The sequence below is a fragment of the Pipra filicauda genome, unplaced genomic scaffold (assembly GCF_003945595.2).
Source record: "Pipra filicauda isolate LSUMZ 115617 unplaced genomic scaffold, ASM394559v2 scaffold50_size3627746_pilon, whole genome shotgun sequence".
Classification (NCBI taxonomy): domain Eukaryota; kingdom Metazoa; phylum Chordata; class Aves; order Passeriformes; family Pipridae; genus Pipra; species Pipra filicauda.
The window spans coordinates 3,150,821-3,175,049 of record NW_024104654.1 but is presented as its reverse complement, the minus strand read 5'-3'; the positions used below and the strand labels follow the sequence as shown (position 1 = coordinate 3,175,049).

Below are 24,229 nucleotides of genomic sequence, written 5' to 3'. Positions count from 1 at the left end.
TCCTGCAAATGCACAATGACAGAGAGCACTAATCTGCCACATTCTTACAGCAAACGTTTAGGGAAGCAAGAAGGAGCAGCAGATATTTGTGCTTGCCACACGCTTGATAGGACCTCTTTCTGCTCACATTGCCATCTGCTGTGAAGCACTTTACATGTGTTTTTCAAGGCTTCTCTATCTTTGAAAACGATACTGTTACTTTATCATAAATGGCCTGAATTATTCTATATATGGCCCCATCTTTCCATGTATACTGACGTCTTTACAGGTACTGAGCTGCTGCTCAGGATTTTTGCTACTGATTTCCATTGTGGGGGTTGGAGCCCTGCTGACTTCTGTCTCAGAACAGCTTTCCAAAAGGAAGCGCTCTCTACAGTGATATAGTATCACACAAGCTATTCACAGGGGAAACTTCACCTATGGCTGCCACGCAGCTGTGTCTGATGTTAAATATGGAATCCACTGATATTTTGACACAAAGGGAAGACCTGTGCTTGGGGAAGTCCTTTATCATTATGATTAAGCTGTCATTTAAATGGTGTAAAAAATAAATTCTAAGCAGAGGAAAAAGGAACAGACTTTTTTGCAAATGACTGCTGAAGGTGAAATGATTGAAAGGGACACAGAGCAGTGTTTTGTTCTGTTTTTAACTTGACTCTACCGAAGCACTGTATCATTTTGTGAAGCAGCGGAAATTATGGAGATTTTGCTGTTTAGATCTCTGGAGACAGATGCGTGTGTTTAATGACTGCTCATTAAAACAGCCTCTAATAGAATCAAGTAGAAGCAGGAAAACACAAGAGAATAGTGAAAACTACCAGGCTCTGATTAATGCTTTATCTCGTCTCTGAAAAAGAATGCAAAATTGCATGGTAAGACAAATTAAGGGTAGATGTGAAGAAAAAACATTGAATTGACATGAGCTGGAAACCAACAAGCTGTTGTGGGTCTGCTGTGTGCACACCCCTACCAGCACAACCTAGCTGCATGCCCACAGGACCAGTCTGGCTTATGACACATACCCAGCTACCCAGGTAAATCTTCTCTCTGGGAGATGCAAAAAGGAACTCCAAGGCATCTCCTGGACAGAAAAATGTCTATTCCTGAACCTGACTGCAACGTGGTATCACAAGGGAAGGAAAACCAACCTCTCTGACTGGTGCCTGGTGCTGTCTGTCCCTCACACCCCACTCTTCACAGGCCCCAGGGATGACCACAGCAGCAGCAAACAGCACCCCAAGGAATACCCTCTTGGCCTCCCCTTCTGCTAAAAGGAACAACCAATTTTAGCAAATGCTCTGTGGGGTGCAAAGGCAGGTCACTGCTGCCATCAGCAAGGGCTGCTGCTGTTGCTCTGGGGGCAGAGGGCAGCTTGTGGGTGTGGTTATGGAGCTGACATGAAGCTGCTGAATTTGAGCCAACCTGAACTACCCTGTGATGGCAGACAGAGGTCTGCAGATCTAAGACCATACACATCTACTGGCAAGGCTGACTGTGTTTCTATAAAGGCTGTGTGCAAGCTGTGGCTGGACAGAAGGCAAACAAACACTGTCCAGACAGAGTGTGATGAATGAAATGGATGAAACATTAAGAAGCTATGACGTTTTTCTGTGACATCTTCCAAGAAGAGGGGGAAAAACAAACCAAAACCAACCTCAGCCCAGAAAACTCCAGGGACACTAATACAGGTTGTTTAATTAAATAACAAAATCCAGATCTGTTTTATTAGTTCCCGCAGAAAGCTGTGAAGGGGGACTGGGAATCCAGGCCTGACAATAAATCATGGAGCCCATTTCAGCAAGAAACTGCAGAAGGAGCCAAAGCATCAGGGGAGAGATGAGCTGCTGCTGTGTGGCCCTGGCTCTGTGTAGCGTATGCTACCTTGCCAGGCAGTGAACTCAACCACTGAGTTGCAGCCTCTCCACTGCAACAACCCCCTGCCTCTAGGTCAGTGGGAGCAAAATGGAAGCTTGCCCTAACTTCTCTCTGAAGAGCAGTGGGGCTGTCTGATCTGCTTGGATGTCAGGGAGTATTTTTTTGTTGGGCTAAAGTGGCAAATTGCAAATGCTTCCTTCTCCTGTCTGATGCCCTTGCACATGTGTGGTTTGCATAACAGTAATTTCCACATATGCCCTTGCACTGCACCACCAGTGGCACCATTGGGAGAGGCCAGGTCTTGGAAAAAGCTAAACAGGAGCTGAAGGCTGCAGCAAAGAATGCCATGTGAGAGAGAAGGGGGGAACACGAAGGCACCTCTTTTGTCACCCCTTTTGCAAAGGTTAAAGAGTTAGGAATAGCCAGGGGAGCAAAGGAAATCCTGAAGTTAGTTTGAGATTTTGGAATATTCTGCTCCCACTGAGACCTGCCTAATGCCTGAAACTGGAGTAGTAAGGGCTCTAGCTCACTTTAGTTTGCCATATCCTCTGTATTCCCCTTGTAAGCTGAATGATTTGGAGTGTGTTGATCCTTGTTCTGGAAATTGTAAGAGTGTGTTTTTGAGCTTGACAGCTCAAAGTGATGATGATGGCAAACTCGATGTATCTTAGAAAATGTGTTTATATAGGCTTTCTGTCAAGCACCATTTAAACGCCATACATCATGATAAAAATGAAGGTGAAAGCAGCTCTGCTAGGCCACTAGTGGGAAGATTGTGTCCTGGTTACATTAAAATATCTTTTGTTGTCAGATAAAGAATGGCCGCATGGAAAGGCCACCAGCTTTATAATAAGAACAAAATAAGGGGATGAAACACTTTGGTAGATAGGAAAAAAGAAAATCACAATAAAATTTGCAAGCAGAAAATGCTCAAGAGCTGATTTGCACATAGTAACTAACTGTTGGTTGTAACATGCTGTACAGCAGTGGGGTTTGCTCAGCTCACATCCAAATCAGAGGAAGGCAAATAGTAACAACGCCATGGAGCATTATTGTTATAAGGATATTTCGATTAAAAAACATTTTAAAAATAGGTTTAGGCTGCTAATTTTGAAAGGAATTCTGGAGAAAAAAGTACTTAGAGCCACATAATTATAGGTTATTCCAAAATAACTTTAAAGGTATGAATGTTTTTTTTTTTTAAAGTCCGAATAGCTGCAAATGGAGTTGTCTTTGTCATACATGCCAGATTGATGATATCTCCTGTAACGTTTTCAGCAATGAGTGTAAAATAGCCACTAACTGCACAGGGCTCACACTTTGCATAGGACAGTGGTGAGGTTGCAGATGTTCTTTGATATCCTGCTAGAAATAAGATGATTCGTAGGAATTTAGTAAGAAGGTAAGATGTGCTGCACTGTGTCCAAAAGTCCATCCAACTCAATTCTTCTCTGATATGACTTACAAACCCTTAAGTGAACCTAAGAACAGGTATGTGCATCTGGAACAACGCAGTCAAGCCTCCTTGAACTAAAAACCACCAAACTACACTTTTTAATTTCCAATTGTGTGCCTCATATAAAGAATCTTTCTTTTGCTTACGGTAGCATGGAAACTACTTCATGTCCTGACAGCTTTCAAGCACTTGATCCTTGTAAGTACACTGGCCATTTATTATTGGCCACAGAAGCTTTCTGTTGTATTTCCATTATTAATAATTCTGTTACCCTCTGCTTAGTTCCAGACTTAGCTGGCATATCTGATATTCAACCATACTGCATAAAGTGCCACACAATCGGCAGGAGGCACAAAGTACTTGTTACTGGTTGGTCTAAGCACTGCCAATGCCTGAGGTTCCCAGTTAACCCAAGACACTGTTTAAATTAGAGTGCTGTTTCCTGAGCTTGTGATACTGTGGATTGCTTCATAAGCAGGATGTTACCTGCACTAAACAAAAATGCAGCCAGGATATCTACCGGTTCTGTAACATCATTAATATTTCCACCATTTTAATAGGAATATCTTTACATTCTGGCTGATTACCATTAAGTTTTGGTAGGTTTTTACTATTTTATTTATTAATTTGGGCAGCCATTTTGCCCTCCTAAGGGTAATTCCATCCATCAGGCAGATGCCAATGCTGGGAGATGTTGAAGGGGCACCAACACAGAAACACCAAGATGCTTGGTGGTTGGAACCATCCAACCCCGCTGTTCCTGGCTTGTTCCTGCTTGTCCTGACTTTAAAAGCAGGTTAAAAATGCATTGCACATTAGTTTATTGTCCTACTTTAGGCTCCAGCCTAAAGTCCAAACTAAAGTCCTAATCAAGCCCAAACTGATCCCCAAACAGCCATGGCCCCATGATTTCAATATTGGCTTCTCCATTAAGTGAAACATTTATTTCCCCTCCCTCTCTATTGCTTTTTTTCCAAACTAATTTTTATTTCTTTTCCAGTTTAACAGAGTGGATGGCTGACTGTTCCTAAGGGTCTGTATTGTGTTTATTGTAAGCAAAAAGCATTTATCAAATACATCCCAATCACCATTGTGCTGTAGTTCTTTCGGTGTAGTTTAACCACAGAAAAACAAACTGGCTTTCTACTCCTGCACCATGATACCAACTTCTTCTCTAGATAAAACAGATGCTGCCTCAATGTCTGATGTGAGAGGTGGAGAGGACAGCTGTGTCTGGTAGAAGTATACATCACTAAGATCTCTTCCAGTATACATCTGAGCTGCAGGACTGTTGTCCTGCATCATGTAAAGGAAGCAGCCGCGCTCTTGGTCACTTACCTGGGTATCTGCCAGTCACTGGCCAATTCTGTACAGAGGGCACATAACAGTCAGTCTTATGGTTAGAGATGTAACTCATCCCATCTATTTATATGCCTGGAAAATAAGCTGAGTATTCAAGAAAACCATTTAAAAGAATTAAGATATACATTTTATAAAAAATTAATTTGGAAAATGAGATGGTACAACATGTTCTTTTAGCCTGTCTGAAACAGTCAAATTGGAAATACAGAACTCTGATCATGCATCTGATTTTGCAGTTACTTAATTGGAGGATTAGGACCAAAGGTCTAAAAAAAAAATCTAGGTTTAACATAGTTTCTTGCAACTGTTACCTCTCCCAGTTAATGACTGCTAACTCAAATCTTAAATATTTACATCCATTTAGGATTTAGATTTTTTTCCCCCAAAATCTGAGTGTATATAATGATAATAAATTGCAGTGTGTCAGAAGTGAGTGCAGTAGAGACAAACCAAAAAAGAAAGGACTTGGAGGAAGGGCACTCTGGCTTTCACTTGGAATTCTACATTCAAGAACTCCTCTTAGCTCTTCTTTCAGAGTTTTTGTACAAAACTGATACTTCCTTCTGGAGTGTTAGTAGATGCAGGGGACCTACAGAAATTCAACTGAAGTTTGGACATCTGAATTTAATTCACCAGGTTTAGTCAGTGTTATCTGTCATCTCTTTGCACTGGAACATACTTACTTTTATATTTGTAGAAAGGATATTGTTTTGTTATTTGCAACAGAATGTGAAATTCAATTAAATGAAATGAACAATTGTTTTTTTAGAAAGGAAAATTTATTTATGGTTACATACACCACATATAAAATTAACATTTAACTGAAACATGTAATTGTTTCCATCATTTATGACTAAACACAATGTTGACTACAAAACTGTACAGTTTATATTTAGTAACCAATTCTTACAGCATAGTGCAATTGTACCATTTTATAAAGAAAATAATTTGTGCCTTTTTTTAAATAAAGTGCATTAAATTACTATCTTGTATACAACAAGAAGCTCTGTAGTTGCAATTCAAAGCTTTAAGCTTAAGGGAAACTGAGGCCAAGATGTCTCACTTCCTTTTAAAATCACTTCATACACTGGCAAGGTATGGTTCAAACTTCAACCACGGTTAAATTAAAAAAAAAAAACTAAATTAGTATAAGAAATAACCGCAGGCCTTTATGTATGAAACCAGTAATCGGTTTTCATATAAAAAGCACAACATGCAGAACTTCAATCCATCTGGCTCCTAGTGAGATGAGAACTATCCCCCATGCAGATGCTTTTGCTAAGGCTTTTAGAATTCAGCACAGAACTACACTGCAGTCAGTAGTACCAGGTGTTTACCTGAATAATACGATGTGTCCTCAGAAAAGTTCTCTCTGAAAATTTGATGAGATGAACATGGCAAACCATGGGTTATTTTTAATTGCATTTGGCAACAAAATATGTGGGGGTCTAGTTAGTAAGTCTAGGAAATTACAAGTGGTTCTGCTAGCCCAGGGTATTCCAAATTTCATGGCCCGAAGTTAAAGACAGAGTTTTACAGCTTTATTTCAGAGGCACATTTATAGCATCTTATCCTAACATACAAATGAAATTTCATTTGTGAACACATTTACAACCAATTTTTGTAGATTTTGGCTGTGACAATAAAGCTGAGACCAAACAAAGGACGCCTAAAGCCCAAAACAGTAAAAAGATGTAGACATCAAAATGGATAGAGGTGTAATGTGACTCTTCCTAGAAACCAAGACAAAACCAAGAATGCCCATTTCCTTTGGTTGGCTCTGGCTGAGGCCTAACAGAAAATATTCTTGTCCTCCTCCATACATACATGGGACTGCTATTATCTTCAACATAAAATATATTTGAGCACATGCAAGTAACCCTAGAGATTGCCTGAGTATTTTGCTGCATATGTAATCTAGGCAATTTACCTGCCTCTTCAGCTGCAATAGTTATTCCACACTTTTGGCACAAATCACACATACTGTTCCTACATTCTCAAAAAGTGCATTTTCTTCCTATAGGGACTGGCCGGCATTCAGAAGCAGACTACTGTACATTCAGCTGCTCAGCTCCGGGGTAGCTGCTGTGTAAAAAGCTCCCTGCTGGAGCATGTTAACTCCCAGCCACGACTTACCCTCCTCCTCCTAGACTGAGGAAAGTCTCTGCTTACACTGAAAGACCGAAACAAAAGAAAGGAGCTCAAATTTGGCTGGTATGTGATCAAAGAAGGCTCGCTATTTTCTGTCATGTCTTCAGAAAGCTCTGTACTGAGAGCAGAGCTCCCTTCCAAACCCAGCATGCTCTGACCTACAATCAACCCTACAGAAAAGCCTCACCTCCACGCTCTTTTCTCATGAGCCCTCCGGGGCAAGAGGCACCACAAAGTGAACTGAGAGTTGCTCATATATTGAGGGAGTACTTCGTCAGAGGGCAACCAAAGAGTGGCAAAACAAAAACTCATGAATGGGGCACAACTCCCCATACTCCACGGGGACACAACAGTATGTCCCTTTCAGGATGAGGGTACCTCAGTTTTCAAAGGGCCAGGTCATGCTGCTTTCATTTGCATACTATAAAAAATATTTCTTCCCTGAAAATGGGGAAGCCAAATTCCTGATTATTTTGATGGGTTTAATCTTAGTGGACACTGAAGTAAGAGGAAAATTCTATGGGGACTGTAAGTGATCAATGCATTAAGAGCTCTATACGTTGGCTCTAAATCTTAGAGGTCCTAGACCTTTTTCCTAGAACATCATTGAAACATATATGTATTTTACGTACCCTTTAAAAATGAATGCATAAAATTTTTTAGATACTCTGGCATCAGCCAGTGCAAAATGTCCACTTGTGTCACATAACTGTGTGGAGTGCTGTTTAGACTCATGATCTGAGCAGCCCTGTTACCAAAGCACCTATGAAAGACAGAAAAAGAGCAGGAGAGAACAGGGAACATTGTATTCAGGAAGATATAGCTGCTACATAGGCTCACGTTTGTGACAAATATCCTTCCTGCATTCTGTCCATATGTGGTGATAGAACACATTCCTGTAATCTCAAAGTGGGGTTTATCCAAATTCAAGACATGAGAATTTGCCTCCCCTCCCAAACCTCTAGCTGGTCTTTCTTTGTTGGAATATCAATTGCCACTGAATCTTTCAGTGTTTGCAAGACTCATATAAGTTCGGCAATATTTTTCTTTAAACATGTGAAACTGCCTCAGCAAAGATGTTACACTTTGACCATGTCAACACTGAAGGTATAGAGCATGAGATATACCATACCGTGTATATAAAAAATAAATTAAATAATCATAATAATTATGTGTATATATATATTATATTTAAGTATGTAATTATGCTACTTAAAAGTGATAGCTCATCATATGTAATTAAGCTAATGGCATACCAAAATACTCTAAGAAACTCTCTGTTCAGCATATAATATAATTACTACTTAAACTCTTTATGTTAAATCTGAACATAGGCATTTCCCTTTAAGAATGAGTTTATACTTAAAAGAAAAATCTATTTTATTGGTACCTCTTTGCGCCTCCATTTTCTAAGGTAAATCCTTGCAGGATGCAGTCTTCAGCTTGTGCAGTTTGTATTGGCTTGCTTTTTTCTTGAGGAACTGGGACTAGGCCTGTGCTCAGACCTCATGGTACATCATATGGTTGGGATCAAATGGTTTGAGGAAAAAAGAATATTAGAGTAAAAAAAATGGTAGCAGTACACTTCCCTCCAGTTTTTCCTCTCCACAGGTGAATCAGACATTTCCAGTGTAAGGCAAATGCTCATTGAAGTTGTTAAATAAAAAAGTGCTGCTATTACATTTGAAAGGGTTATATCAAACTATTAAAAAACTCTGTAAATAAGCTTTTACCTAAAAATGCACCACTGTACTTATGAGAGGCAGGTACTTAGAATCACAGAATCATTTAAGTTGAAAAAGACCTCTAGGATCATCGAATCCAAAACCAATGTTTGTCTTTAAACAAAAAGGACTGTACCAGACATCTGCGGGTGCCGTGGTGGTGAGGTGAAGGATGAAAAAAAAACGTAAAAAACACCCAAGCCATAATCCTACGGCCCTCAGCTGAAATACTAATACTCTACACTAGTAATTTAAGGAAGCCCCCAAATATGCATTGAAAGCCCATAACTACTCTATGCTTTTTAGAAAGGTCTATGTTACTTAGAGCTATCAGATAACTAAATCGGGTCATTAGTTCTGGGACATAAGACTCTTCCCTCTACCTGTGAGGGGGAAACCCATAATACTGTCTTGTTTAGTTAAATATCTAGCATGTCAGTGAGCATGTAAAAATTGCCTTGGCATATGTAGAGTGCAAAACAAAGGTTTGGGGAGGTGAGGACAATTTCCTTAAAAGTCAATTCAAGGAGTTTGTGATGGCAACTTTAACTGATTGCTGTTCTAAAGTGAGTTTTACTCTCTCAGTCTATTTGCAAAAAATCTCCACTGGAAAAATCTCCTCTTATCCTTTTGGTGGCACTGAATTAATTTGCATCATAGCAGTGGTGCACTAGTTAACTGCAATAGGGTTTCACCTAACCTACAGTCAGGTTTCATTTTTTTCCTTCTCTTCTAGAAGATGTTTGTGTAAGAGTAAATGAAATGTGCAACTCTTTATTTTTATGTGGCTTACAAGATCACAATAATTTTGTGAATAAACCACAGCATGAACTTTTTTAGTGCAAAGGCATACTGTTTTCAAAGAAACGTTTACTGCGAAGTTACAGGCTCAACTGCTCCTCAAAAGAAACAGAAATACCTAATGACTTATCGTAAAATAATCTGCTGGTAGTGCTACTTGTGCATTTTCAATATTTTTCCACAAAACCTCTCTTCTGATTTCAAGTGGAACCACACAAAACTATGCTAATAAGACAAGTAATAATCTGAATAAAACATGAGGTGACATTTTCAAGGAAGGGGGACCTCACTTCTGATCATATCCCTTCCTCTCTTTTTTCTGGACACCATTCAGCAGGAGCAACAATACTGCCAGCCTCAAGGATATAGGACTGCTGCAATATACCTCAGAACAAGGGCAGTCCCAGGGCCCCTCTCAGGTGCTCCATGTGCATTGGGTCAGGTTCCAAATGGACAGCTCAAAATAACATTCTCTCAGGGGATGCATTCATTCAAGCATCCTTCCTACCCAAGCTCAAGCACTGAGTATCTGGCTGTTTCACCAAGCCATAAAGACTTCCATCTCTCATCATTCACCTAATACGAAAGCAGATATCCTTCCAGTTCACCCAGATTTCTCATGCATTAAAAGGAACTGCGAATTCTCGGTCTGAAGAAGACAGCAGCACCCAGTTTTAAGGGGTAATTTCCTTTTGCACCAAAAAAGTATTTCCAGACAGGAGACCTTTCAAATTTATTGAGAGTCCCATCATTCTTATACTGACAAATGAGGGAGATACACATGCCTAATTTATCTTTCATGACCTATTGCTTATTCATGACATATAAATTACACCACTTCCTTTTAGTCCCTTCCTTTTAGTTCTCTATAAGCAGAGACTGAGAGATCTTAATTTTTCACCATTGAACATCTCTGGACTACCACTAAGCAGAACTAGAACCACTCAGTATCTCAGATAAAGTGACAGAATAGCTAGTGGTTTTTTACATAGTGACTACTCTAATTCTTATTTTTATTTCTTTATTTATTGTACATAGAAAAACCAGACCATGTATACTTTCTTTTCAAAAAGTTGGGGCCAGCATTTTGAAAATCATGTTCTGAAAGTTATAGAACCACTTTCCTTTTTTTTTTTTTTTAAAGTAATGAGTGTGTAGTTATCTTTCAGGGGCTTGATTTGTAGTGATGCTATTTTATCCCAACTTCAGTCACCAGCAGGTTGCTTATCACCTTGGGGAAATGAAGTCTCATGCATCTTACTTTTAAAGGCTAAACAATCCCTAAGAAAATGAGGTAACAAAATAACAGCTCTTTGGGGACAGCATGGCTGCTGGTTTAAGCCAAAGTTCACTGCTGTCCATGGAGGGGCTTTAGTGACTCCAAGATGCCTCAAGGTTGGCTGCTGAACACTAAAGGATGGACACAGCTGCTTAAGTTACTGAGTGTCCATGGTAGGAAGATACAGCAGCAATAGCAGGCCTTTCAGCTTGCCTCCAAATAGCCTGGGTATTGGTAGGGGTTTTCCTCACTGATACCAAAACTAAGCTGTCTTCAGAATGGGCTAGCACCATTTATCATGTCCATCCTGATAAGCATGACAAATTCAGTATTTTCTGTTACAACTGGAAATCCTGAACACAATTTATCTACAGAATGCTGTGCAACTAAATGCCAAACGATGAAAAGAATAAAAATCTCCACCATAGTACGTAATTTTTTTCTTGCCAATAGCACAAATTTGGGACCCAAGAATTACAATAAAATATTATTGCTGTTTAATTCTATGCAGGAACTCAATAATTATAAGACAAATCAACCAGAAATGATGTCCCACATTGGTCTGATAGCATCTGCTTAACAAAGGAAGACTTATGCTAATTGAAAGTCCTTATGCAAGTTACTGTTTTTTGTTTAAAGTAATATTGCTTCCTCTCTATTGCTCTGAGTTTTCTCAGCAGTTTATAGTACCTGCAACATGGAGGATTTTATTGCTTTTGTGCTAAACACATATTTCCCCTTATTGCTGAAATCTTACCGTTAGGAGAAATGGTTAAAAAAAAAAAGATGACAATCTAAAAAAATCCTCTCCCAAGCTTTGAGGATGAACATATGAAAAACCGACCACAAGTAAATTTTTCCCATGTTACTAACTTTGGGTCAAGTGTTTTAATAAATAAACGTGAACTTCAATTCTTTAAAGTAAATTACATATTAAGAAATAGAAGTCTTTTGTCATTACAATGGAGATGTGAAAGCTACTTCACTGTACACAGAATGATGAATCTAACCTCCCTGGTCTTACACATGGGTGTTGTTTGATGGGACAACAAAATATCAGAATCCTGCAAGCTGGCGGGATTTCTGCCAGTTTCAGAGGGATCTTGGATGGATACCGGCACCACACCATACCGAACTGGGGCCTATCCTGTAATTCTGAGGGGACAGCAGAGAATTGCTTAATTCCTCAGGGTCTGGAAAGTGGCTAGCTGTCAAGCAATCCTTCTGTGCAAGTGAGGTCGGCACCTTCATACACACAGCTCTGGCCCTACTCTATAGAGTTCGTTCACAGGTGTGTTATATAGCACCTGTCAAGTACTGCAAACCATGTCAAAGTTTGGCCTGACGGCTGCGGGCAAACCTATGTCGCTGACTTCCAGCAGGATTTTCTGGCCTGTGCTGCACAGTCTTAATTTAAGAACATATTTCTGGAAGAGACAACATCCTCACTGGAGGTCACAGCAGAGGCTTGGGAGGCAGAATCATGTTTCTCATCTGTATGTGGTGAAAGGCAACCATGCACTACTCCTCAAAACAAGGGCAAATCCCATCCCTACGAGCTAGCTTTGTGGGACTGCTATAATTAATCCTTCTTTCCTCTTTGACTTGCAGAGTCCCTCAGGAGAGAAGCTTCCAATTACAAATCTCTCTGCTCTGGCACAAGGAAAAGGTCAGCTCCCCCAGCACTCTGGAGAGCCTCTGTGGATTCGAGCAGCCTGTGGAGCAAGGAAGATGACAAGGACACTAGGTGAACCAGCACGAGAGGATGAGATTACCTCCCTCTGTGCTGTTTTTTTCTGGCTTCCCCATCACACAGGTGTTGTGTAGAGAAAAACGCTAATGCCTGTGAAGTTATCCAAGAGGATGAGAACAGATCTGCATAAGCAAAACAACAGTTGCCCTCTGGACTGAATTTTGGTCGCAGTTTTAGCTTTTATAATCATCATATGTTTTGCATTTTGATAAAGAAGAACAAATGCAAGAAAAAAGAAGGGAGTAAACTTTGCGTGACTAACTTAAAGTGCCGTTCTACATTATTGAGCCTCCCTACATTATTCATCTCATGACTTTTACCGCCATTAATTCCCAATACTTTGCATACTTGCAAAACTGCACACATACGTAGCACAGATTTCTACAGAGTGAGTATCTTACACAAAAATGCAACGACTGAAGTTTCATTAGCATTCAGAAGTAGATAAAGAACACCAATATCCTACACTGAGCAGAAGTCATAGTCTTAACTCTGCTGAGCACCTGTAAATCACAGGGAAGCCAGGGGAGCTTCAAATTCACAGCTCTACTAGATCATGCCATGCAATTAATAAATGAAACAGATTACAAAGTAAGAGCCAAATATCATGAAGGTTGAACCAAGTAAACAATGGAATTTAAACCCAGCATTGCAACTAAAATTAGTTATTGCTCATAAAAATGTCTACAGAGCCTCGTTTACAGACAACTCACTCACATTTGAGATTCAGCTTTGTGTATAGCATATGATTCTTAACGTCACAGAAACTTTGCCACAAAAAGCTACAGTCATCCGAATGTCCACATGAAAAGGACTGATTCCATTTGGAAAAATCCAGACCAGCAATGCAGTTGTCTCTACTATCTCTACTATACAGGTATATTTTTTCATTGAACTGTAAATATTGCTATTTTTACATTTGAGTTTGTTTTGGGTTTTTTTAATAGAAGGTACTGAAGCAACAATACAGTATGCTGACTTAGACATTCAAGGGAAAATAACCTCCTACTGATGCCAGGGCATGAACACATTTAGCTCCCATCAACACTAATGGAAGTGGTACTCTAAACTCCATGAACTGACATGAGGGCATACCGTAAGTTTCACAAAGACATATGCCAGGAATATTTTCTCCCTGACAATCAAGTCTTCAAATTAGAAAACAATGCTTTATTTCTAGTGCATTCTAATGTGGCTCCAGTGAAAGGTTAGAAGCAGTTTGAAATTTAACCATTCATGAAAGGAAGCTCTGCTTTTTAGACCAGAACTATCATCTTACAATGGAGTGAACTGACATGGGTACAATGCAAAGAATCATGTTCTGTAGTGGATAAAACTGCCAGAAAAGGAGAAAACGCTGTTTTCGTCTCCTCTTGCAGTTCTGGTTGCATACAATTATGAACCAGATATGCTCTGAGAATTTATAAATGTCAGTACTTAAAATTACATAGGAGAACAATGAAAACAAGTGGTAATAGTTTTGACTTGAAAACAAACTTAGGAAAACCATTTAATGTAGTGCTAAATACATGCTGCGAGCAATTTGTAGGTTATTTTATTAAAGATTTTTTTATCTCTTCTGAAAAGACAAACTTGTCTGAGAAACTTAGTGTTTGATCTATTACAAATGCATAGCCGAAAGAGGCCACGTTGCTTCATTAGTTTCAGAGATTCTCCCCCCCACCAATCAGTTTTAAAATTAATAGCATAGTGATCTCTGATGTCCCATATCTAAGGGAAAACATATGGTTGACTTCTGAAAAGGAAAGCAATGCATATCTTTTGGTTTAACATCCAGCCAGAACTCATGAGAAAACAGGTAACCCTTAAAAACAATTATCAACCTAATTCATGCTGAGATGTAAAATAAAAAGCTGTACAAGTACTTCCTCACTTAGAGCAAATTTGTTGCACTGAGATTAAACACCAATAAGTCAGTACAATTGGCCATTATTTTGAAGCGCATTCGGATGATATACATATGCAGTAACAGGACTTGGTTGGTTTTTCTTTCTGTTTAAAAAAAATTAAAGAGGAAAAAACCATCCTGACAACAGATTATAACATGCAGTATAACTAAATTCAATCACATAAACAATTTCAAAGGAGGTATGCTGTTTTAATCCAATTTTAATTAGAAAGTTGAAGGTAAAATCATGGCAAACATGGAGAAGTCTGGGTAATATGACAAAAAGACCCTGAGCAACATTATAAATCTGTAAGAACACTGATTAATTTGATTTTGGAAATCTCCCTTAAACCACGCAATTGATTTCGGTCACTGGGGTTTTCTGTTTACAAAAAGGTCAGTCCATCCTGTGGTTTTTATCTGAACCCATCAGACACCATTTAATGAATGCATCTAAACCAAAGACAGAATGTCTGGAAAGTAACATACTAAGGAGCGTCCTCCTGGCTGCCAATCAGACATCACTAGGTGATCTTGCTCTCTGAGACAGGTTAGAAGGAATGCAGCCACAACAGACGAGCCAAAGCGCTTTCTGTATCTCCTGGTTTCTAAAAGCATATATGACAGGATTGATAATGGAATTGTAGGTAGCTGGCAGGAGGGTGGCATAGGTGTATATAGAAGGATAGGTGTAATCTGCTATTAAAGAATAAAGTGTAAAAGGCATCCAGCAAGCAGCAAAAGTCCCCAAAATAATGGCCAAAGTAGACACTCCTTTTCGGGTGGTCACATAGTGGGAAGTGGCCAGGAAATGGTGTTGCAAGGCAATCTGATGGGCATGGCGCATCACAATTTTACAGATCTGAATGTAGAGCTGCAGCATGAGGGCAAACATAAGCAAGAAAGAGATCGAAAGGACAGCTGCATTATTTTTAGTGAGTGGTCTGATAACACTGCAGGTGGATTCATCTCTGAGGCAGTTCCAGCCCATTACAGGCAGCAGTCCAATACAGATAGACGCTCCCCAGAGCAATATAAGCATGACATAGGTAAAAGTGACAGTCCTCTCTGAATTGTAAGTCAGAGCGTAATACAGGGAGAGGTAACGATCAACAGTAATAGCCAGCAAGCTGCCAACAGATGCTGAGAAAGAGGCAACGATCAGTCCAATCGTAACCAGTTTTGTAGCTTCTGATTGCAGAAGGTAGGCAAAAACAAAATTGATGATCAATCCAATGCCCGCTAAGAGATCTGCCAGTGCCAGGCTGCCTATCAGGAGGAACATGGGGGCGCGAAGACTGGGATTATGGAAAATGATCAGAACCACAATGGCATTTTCGCAGGAGATAAGGGTCCCTGAAGTACATAAGACAATGTCCCAGGGGTTTACCAAAAGCTCTGGCTCAGGGTCTACGACAGGAACCAGGGAGGAGCCTGCAGCTGAGGCATTCTCTGTAGAGCTGGCTTCTACATGATCCTGAGGCAGCCAGCTCAAATTAACCTTCAGATCTTCATTCATTTTAACCCCTGTCTTCTTCAACAGAAAGACATTATTTTTAATGTTCAGGCACATCACTGGACACATCATCCCACCCGGAACATGCATTGCCCGAGTCAGCAACACCGACCTAATGTGCAGGCAGGCACTTGTTACATAAATGTGACAATAGAAAACAAAAACAAAGCGGGAGGGGGGGATATTTAAAACTGCCCGAGATTATCCACCAAGGGACAGACCGAGGCGCGGAGGCTGAGTGACCCGTAGGGCAGTTTCCTTCAGCTGAACAGGCACGAAGGCACGGCACGGGAGGCAGACCATAAAACAGCTGAAGCCCCCATTAAGCGCCGCAATTTTGGGTGGGGGCCGCCTGCGGGGCGGCGTAAACCCCATTATCCAGCGGCCACGATTCCAAAGCGGGATTATTATTTTTGGTCGCGGAGGGAGCGGACACGATGGAGGGGGGCAGAGAGGGGAGAATATCCTTCACCGACCCCCAGTGAGGAAACCCCGCCCGGGCTGGGGGGGTGGGGAGGGCGAGGGAGAAGGGGGGCTTTATCCTCTCTGAGAACTTACAAACTCGACGCGGACACCACACGCACACCACCACACACTCCACGCACCCGCGGCGGCGGTTCACCTGGGCTTATCCCCCGGCGGGTCGGAGGATGGAAGGAAGGAGGAGGCACAGAGGGGTCGACGCGGTCCCTCTCCAGGCGCCAGCGGGACCGGCGCCGCGCGGGGGGGGGGCCGAGGCAGCGCAGGTGCGCGCACCCCGCGCGCGCGCGCAGGGCGTGTGCCTGTGTGTGTGTGTGGAGGGGCGGGGGCGCGCCTCGTGCGCGCGCGCCTGCGCAGGTGCTCGCGGAGGAGGCGGGCGGGGTGGGAAGAGGGCGGACACCCCCTCCTCGCTCCTCGCCGCACCCCCCGAGGTACCGCCGCGCCCACCCCTGAGGCGATCGCTCCCCTCACACCGGCCTTACAGTGGGCAGCCGGCTTTTCCTTTGCAGCAAGAGCCTCCTGAAAATTGTTAAAATCGAAACCGTCCGTATACTGTGAGGGTGGTCAATTGCTGCTGGCATGGGTTTGCCCAGAGAGTTTGTGGTGTCTCCGCCCCTGGGGATACTCAAAAGCTGATGACGTCACCCTCCCTGGGAGTGTTCCAGGCCAGGGTGGATGGGGTCCTGAGTGACCTGATCTAGTGAGGGGCATCCATGCCCATAGCAGGGGATTTGGAACTACATGATCTTGAAAGTCCTTTCCAACCCAAACTATTCTTTGGTTCTATGATTCTGTGACATGGCCCTGAATGACCTATTCTAGCTGATCGTGCTTTGAGATGCGGGGCTGGACCAGACCACCACCATAGGCACCTTAGAACCTCAACCATTCTGTGATTCTGTGGTCTATAACCATGTGAAAATGAATCACAGAATGCCAGAATCAATTAGGTTGAAAAAGACTTCTGAAATCATAGAGTCCAAACTATGATGGAACACCACCATGCCAACTATACCATGGAACCAAGTGCTGTGCCCAGTCTTTCCTTAAATGCATCCAGGGACAGTGACTCTACCACCTCCCTGGGCAGTCCATTCCGATGTCTATTCACCCCTTCTGTAAAGAAATTCCTCCTAGTGTCCAACCTAAACTTCCACTGGCGCAACTTAAGACTATGTCCTTTTATCCTGTCACTAGTTACATGGGAGAAGAGGCCAACCCCCCTCAGATACAACCTCCTTTCAGGTAGGTCCTGAATGACCTATTCTAACAGACACTGCGGGGCTGGACCAGACCACCACCAGAGTGGCTCCACCTTAGATACTCTACCATTTTGTGAATCTGTGGTCTATAACCATATGAAAATGAAAATATGGTATAAAAGATTTAAAGGAGCGGTGTCCAGTATCAGGTCTAGAGCAGGTAGCATCTGAGAGCTGGGGCAGCCTGGGCAGGGGGATGCCTGCTGTCCCTGTTAGGGACACATGGCCAGGTTTACAAAGCTGTTACATATTGAGTAGTTCAGGCAGGCTAGTGGGACCTGTAGTGAGTTAGAAACTGAACTTGCATATAAGCCACTGGGTCAGAGGAGTCACACAAAACAGCTTTAGACAACAGATGCATATGTTTGTGTGCAGCAGGTAGTCTCCCAAGGTCAGTGGATAGAAGCTTGTCCTCCAGGGCAAGTCAAAACAGTGGGATGAGTTGGTCTATAGAAAAGCCTGGGAAATTTAAGGAAAATATTATTTTTCCTCATTTACATGACTATATACCTAAAGCACTTTGGAAAATATGGTCCTAGGGGATGATTGGAATCTGGAGGGAAGATTTCCTTCTCCTTTCTTGAGAAATGTACTCAGTAATCACGCATGGTGCCATCCTTCATTCCGGTCAACCTCAGTCATTGTACTAAGCCTTGTGTAACTTTGTTGGATGATTCAAGATTATTCGTTCATATTTCTGGTCCCCTCCTGCTTTATAACAAGGATTAAAAATGAATATCACCTTGCTGCTGATCACTGTCTCCCAGTTTTATCCACTGATTCCTTACATGACAATGTAATAAATACTTTCCTCTGATCTGGACTGAATATATTTGGTGTGTTTTATCTTCTGTCACTCTTCCATTTAGAACACTGGCAATAAAAATGCAAAAGCTTTTCTTCAAATGTTTTAACATTTGTTTCACAAATGGGGAAGACAAGCGTTTCAATTGAATATTTTAATTTAGGACTTTGGAGAGCTGTGTTTATTCACTTAGTTAATTTGTGAATGATTTCCATTCCAATTAAAACACATTATAAGCAAGCTAATGTTTGTATCCTGTATTGCCAGTTTATCACTTTTAGTGAGATGGTGCTGTTATCATGAGGGCAAATGGCATTGACATGGATTTCACCCTGTAGCACAACAGAATAGTTTTAATTTAGAGGAAAATCTCTGTTTAGGCATTGTGAAGATTAACAGAGGCAAAAATTAGTGACAGGTCATAGCTAAAGAGCTCTTGTACCTCTGCCTTGCTACTTATTTCTGTATCTCTGATACAGATGATGATTGCTGACCCTCAAGCTAGCACAGAAAAGCCTAGTGCTGGAACAGGAAGCTGAGGTTGGACTGTGCTAGCTTTGAATATGAGCTAGGATCCCTGTCTGACGCTGTGACTGCCATGGTGATGTACAAAGATACTCTGACCTAAGTCAGGTAACACAATGTGACTTTGCATAATATTGGCATATCCTGAGGCATTAAGTGTGAAGTCTAGTGCTGTTTTCTGTCTTGGGTGTAGTTTAGAAGTTACTCACTCTTCAGGCAGTCTGTGACCTGCTGGATCCAGGAGGTTTGGATAAGCCCAGGCACATGCAATTCTTTCTTTCACATATCTGCGACTGGCAATACGTGGGAACTACTCCTCCGGGGCCATGCCCTAGCCATGTCCTGAGCGGCAAGTCTGCTTCCAGGACCATGAGCTGTGGCATGGATAGAAAGTCTCTTCATAAAGCAGAGATATGAAAAACATAACCCTCTCTAGTGACTTCCTGAACAGTAGGGGCATCGGGCTTTAGGATGCATCCTGAGTTACCCAGCAAGTAAATGTGGAGCTATCCACAGAAACAAAACAGACCTATTCAAATAGAAAAAAAAATATCCTGAAATAACACATTGACATACTGTGCTCCTGGGGCCCTACCATCTAGCACACCCCCCTTCACGAAATCCAACAGTCACATGCTTCTCTTCTTTCTTTCTAGGCATCCTCTATTTTAATCCCTTTGTTTCAACTCCTAAACTTTAATCCATCTAACCAAAACCAGCCTGAAGAAGCCCCTAATCGAATCACAGTCTTCATTACCTGAAGTTATTTTTCCTTTGGATTTTATTTTCCCTCATACATAGTCTCATGGTAACTTAAATAAAATTAAGCAAGTTCATATTTTAGTAACAACTCCTGCAGATAGTAATGGTTTGCTATACAAAGGAAGTGTGAAAAATGCCAATATATGACAGCAGGCTCTATGCATTTTAGAAATGGCTTTTGTTAGAATTTTATTTCAGGAGACTTCAGCTTCACATTGATTTAATCTTCAGTGTTACATGAATGTCATTTAGACACTCATGTAAAGAACCAAACTCTGCCCACGCACAAAACTGTGCAGTTATTACTGACCTTTCAGAATCTTTGAACTGGTATACCCTGGGCACTGCACAGCCCATTTAACTTTTTTTTTTTTTTTTTTTAAACTTTCTTTTTTTTTCCCCCATACATTGGTGAATTAAGTGTTGGAAGTCTTCACTCATTTTTTTCTGAATTGCTAGGTAAAGTGAAAACAATTAGGATCATAACTAAGGTAGGAGTCATTTAGAGAATGTTTTGGGTTTATTCTAAATTAGTCTTTGTCCATTTCCAAAGGAAAGAAAGAAAACAGAGCATAAAAAATACTTGCCAATATATATCAATTTAATAGAAAATGAGTCTTGTCACACAGACATGATATTATTACAATGGGAAGATATATTTTATTCCTCCACAGATGAAATAGATTTTTGAAAGGCACTTGTCTTATCATGTATCATTATAACAGAAGTGCCAATTTTCATTAAAATACTTGTTTTCCTACAACCTCTTAAAACACTAGCTTCCAACAGAGCCTGTGCCAGGCTTGTGGTTATTCAATAACCCACAGGACTGCTGGCAAAGAATGGACATGTTATAAAGATAGATGGATGTAATGGTAAACAAAGAAGAAGGCACAGCATTCAGAAGGCAGGCTTGATACAGTTCAGGCCAGTGTATTTTAAAAAGGTACTAAAAAATGAGAGAGAATGCAGGAAAGAGTCACAGAAATTATTCTGAAGAACTGAGAAAATGTCTCATAGTGAAGGATACTCTGTTCAATTAGTGTAAAAGAAGGTCAAGAGATACCTGGACTACAGCATACTTTCACCACGGTTTTGAAGGGCTCTCGAATCTTACAGAAGAGAGTGTAATGTCTAGAAGTTGAAGTTAGAGAAATTCAGATTCAAAATTAAGCTCAAATCTTTAATAGCAAGATAATTAGCCACTGGAACAGCACATTCAGGGCAAGTAATGGCTCCATTTCCTCTTAATACCGTTTTGGAAGACACCTTTATCAAAAATAAATTCTATATAGGCACATGCCAGGATAAAAACCTTACCCAAAATTAGTAATTTAAGTAGTAATTAGCAATTTAATTTTTTCCTTTTTGCAGGCTATTATGGCAAGGAGAGTTTTCTTATAACTCACAGTTTGTTCTCTTCAGATAAAAGAACGTGATACTCTGGTGATCTTAGATGTTTGAAAAGAAACCCTTTTCTTTGGGTGCTAAATGCTTTCAGTAGTCTAGGCGGCTCTGAGGAGTTGTCCTTTCCTAGTGGGCTCCTTGCCTTCATGTCTGATAAATGGCAGAGTATTCAGTCTTCAGAATTGTATGTCTTGGGGACATGTTTCCCTGCATACATATCTCATGCTTTTCTTGGTAGCTACTGTGTCTCTTCACTGCTTTCTTTAACACATCGTACTGTTTTACTTCTTCTGCATATATACTTTAAATAACTTTCTCCTCTTCTTTCTTTTTTCTTTTCTTTTTTTTGGCTAGATTATTCTAGAACTGAGAACAGTACGCTTTGTTTTGACTTCTGTACAGCTTTTCACTATTCACATGTACATAAACTGCTTTCATGACAGTCCTCACTTAACTGGGAATAAAGCGTGAGATGAATGTGAGAGGCACTGAGCTTCTTTAGAGCCCCACAAAGTACTTGAAGTTCTTCAGAAGACCACAGAGGACATCAGCAGTCTGCTCACTTCTCAGGGAACAGAACACAAGACAAGTGTAATAAAGATATTAAAAGGTATATGTTGTCCTGTGAAAAGTTTGTGCTACAAACCATTGTAGGCTGGCTTGCAGCTATATTTGGTTGCTCTGGTTGCCGGCAAAGTAATATCCCACAGTCGTAAATGATTTGAGGCACATTGATTATTCTACTTATTTTATAATGAGATAATGGGCATCACGGCTCTTAAAAGCACGGGGAATATTTCTGAGGGTATTCTGAAAAACATGTTCAGTTATAATAGATGAGATGACCAATTTCTCTGACAGAAGGGCATGGAATCATATTGTTGTGACATATAAATGATCACATAAATGTTCATGCTTGCACCTTGGTGGAAATTGTGGTAACAATGCTTAAAGATATGTTATCACACTTACAAATGTCATTAAAAAATTAGTGAAGTGAAATGTATAACAGTCCATGACATGGGAAACATTAGCTGTGTAAGGAGGATGGATGGAGGGGTTGTCCAGCTAGATGTACTCCTCCTGCAGAAACATTAGCTTTATTGTCTGATGACTGCTTTGTATTACACAGGATGTTCAGTGAAAAGGGTTTAACAGTGAGTTTGGTTGGTGGCAAAATCCAAGAGTTTAACTTCCTCTTTTGTGTCAAAGAGGAAAATCTCCGAAATTCTTTGTGGTTCCAACATGGTTTTCACAGAATTATCACATGTATAAAAGTGACACTCCACTCCAATCCATGTAATCAAATGACAGTTAGTTGGGGTTTTTTGCCAGGAATAAATCCACTGAAAGAAAAGCTTGCAGTTATACTCTGAATGACAGCGCCTTTCTGAATGCTTATTTGCCAATACCAGCGTCAGAGATCCAGGGAATCCAAGTGCATAATAACACAAGTACAATTTAGGACAGGTCAGACAGAAGCTTGATTAACTATGATCATATTTAATGATGTGGAGAAGTGGGGAGTTGGAAACTATCACTGTTAGGTTTTAGTTGAAAGGAATATACTTTCAGTTAGTATAAACTCCCTAGCCAGACCTCTCAAATCTTGAATATTAACAATGGGTGCCATATATGACTGTGTTTATAGAGCAGAGTACCAGAACTGTTTTTATGTTTTCTGGCAAGACATCACAAAGACAAATTTAAATTGGTGCTTTTTTCTCATCCAGTCATCTTCAAAAGAAGGAAATGTGTGTGTGTATATTCATTAGGGAGTACATAAATGAAAGAAAGAACTCTGAACAGGAGCAGAAACTATTCACCTCATTTTGTTAAAAAGGAACACATTTAGTAATGTTATAAAACTTCCCTACATTGGCATGGCTAGTCTCACCTCCTTACCTGATTTTCCCAGTTATTTCCTGCCTTGGTTGGTGGTCACCATCCTACTTATATTTTAGAGATTATTCTCTAACTCAGACCTGTTTGTCTCTTTGCATTCAGACTCCATCTGTGCCCTTTAGATTATGATACTGCCTTGACCACCTGCATGGTGATAGATCTTGCCTAGTCCCTCATCACTGGAACACGATTCTATCTGAGCTCAAATGAAGCCTTCTCCAGCTGGTATCCATCCAGAATGCTGCTTGCAGAGCTCACTTACCTAAAGGTGTGGTAACAGTTAGAAGCTGTGTTTCCTATTAACTGATCTTAACGTTCGCTTTTGCTCTTCCGTTAAACAGATAGTAATGGAAAAAAGTTACTATTGTACTTTTGTTGGTGTTCTGACCATAGCTGTTTGAAACCCTAACCTAATGTCCTTTTTAAAATACTATGTAAGACATTTTCTTTTGTCTTATTTGCCTATTCATAACTGGGGTTTCTTCTGTGCTGTTGTCCTTGCTTTCAACAGTCTAGGTGGGGAGAGAGTCACGATCAAGTGACAGTAGTTTATCAAGTTACTCTTTGTTGGCTGAGATGCTCTAATTGCCCATGTCTCTGTTCTCATACCCAGCAGAGAAGTTACATGACTTACTTTATCTTATGGTCAAAAAGAATTAATGGCATCATTTTGCATTTTTCATGATCCAAAACTGATTGCATGGGCAATCACAGACATTTGGTGACTTGATAATGGTAATAGTTTCTCAGAGAATCTAAGAGGTTAGAAACTCTGCAGTTAGTCACAGAATCAGATTGCCTAGAAGGGTCTTCTGGAAATCCCTAAATCTGGCTCAGAGCAGATCCACTGATACAGCTGGTCACCCAGGGCCATGTCCAGTTTCAGTGTCTCCAGAAAGGGAGATTCCCCTGTCTCTCTGGGCAACAAATGTATGAAGTGGATTTTCTCTAAAGTTAAACATTGAAAGAAAGTAATGAAAATCAATAAGAAATTGTAATGGGCAATATTACACATTAATCATAGTAAACAAGTAAATATTGCTGAGTTTCTTTCAGTGCTTGAAAATATTTTTTGTTACTGTTCCAAGTGGTAAAAAAATGTAATAACACTGTTAGTAACTTTTGGGGATTGAGAAGAAAACAAGTTGAGTTTTGTTTAGAATAATGGAAAACTCTTCATAGTAATACCTTTAGCACAGACTTGAAAATGCAGTGATTAAGGCTATATTCATAATGAAATTTGCTTAATGTGTGTCA

General features: G+C 40.6%; 1 protein-coding gene across 6 annotated transcripts; it reads right to left on the bottom strand.

Moving 5' to 3' along the window:
• Positions 1-14,513: 14,513 nt before the first annotated feature.
• GPR12 (G protein-coupled receptor 12) lies at positions 14,514-16,603 on the bottom strand. Of its 6 annotated transcripts, none has more exons than XM_039386849.1 (2): positions 16,385-16,603; positions 14,514-15,844 (listed from the first exon to the last, which is right to left on the bottom strand). In XM_039386849.1, the coding sequence occupies exon 2, from the start codon at positions 15,827-15,829 to the stop codon at positions 14,825-14,827; it is 1,005 nt and encodes a 334-aa protein (XP_039242783.1). In that variant the 5' UTR covers positions 15,830-15,844; positions 16,385-16,603; the 3' UTR covers positions 14,514-14,824. The 6 variants fall into 6 exon arrangements, with proteins under 6 accessions (XP_039242783.1, XP_039242785.1, XP_027582986.1 ...); XM_039386851.1 differs by having other exon boundaries at positions 16,432-16,603; XM_027727185.2 differs by having other exon boundaries at positions 14,514-15,841; positions 16,432-16,603.
• Positions 16,604-24,229: the final 7,626 nt, after the last annotated feature.

What these genes read in the sequence shown, in the direction of transcription:
- GPR12 (XM_039386849.1), bottom strand. Translation starts at nt 15,829, where the DNA reads ATGAATGAAGATCTGAAGGTTAATTTGAGCTGGCTGCCTCAGGATCAT.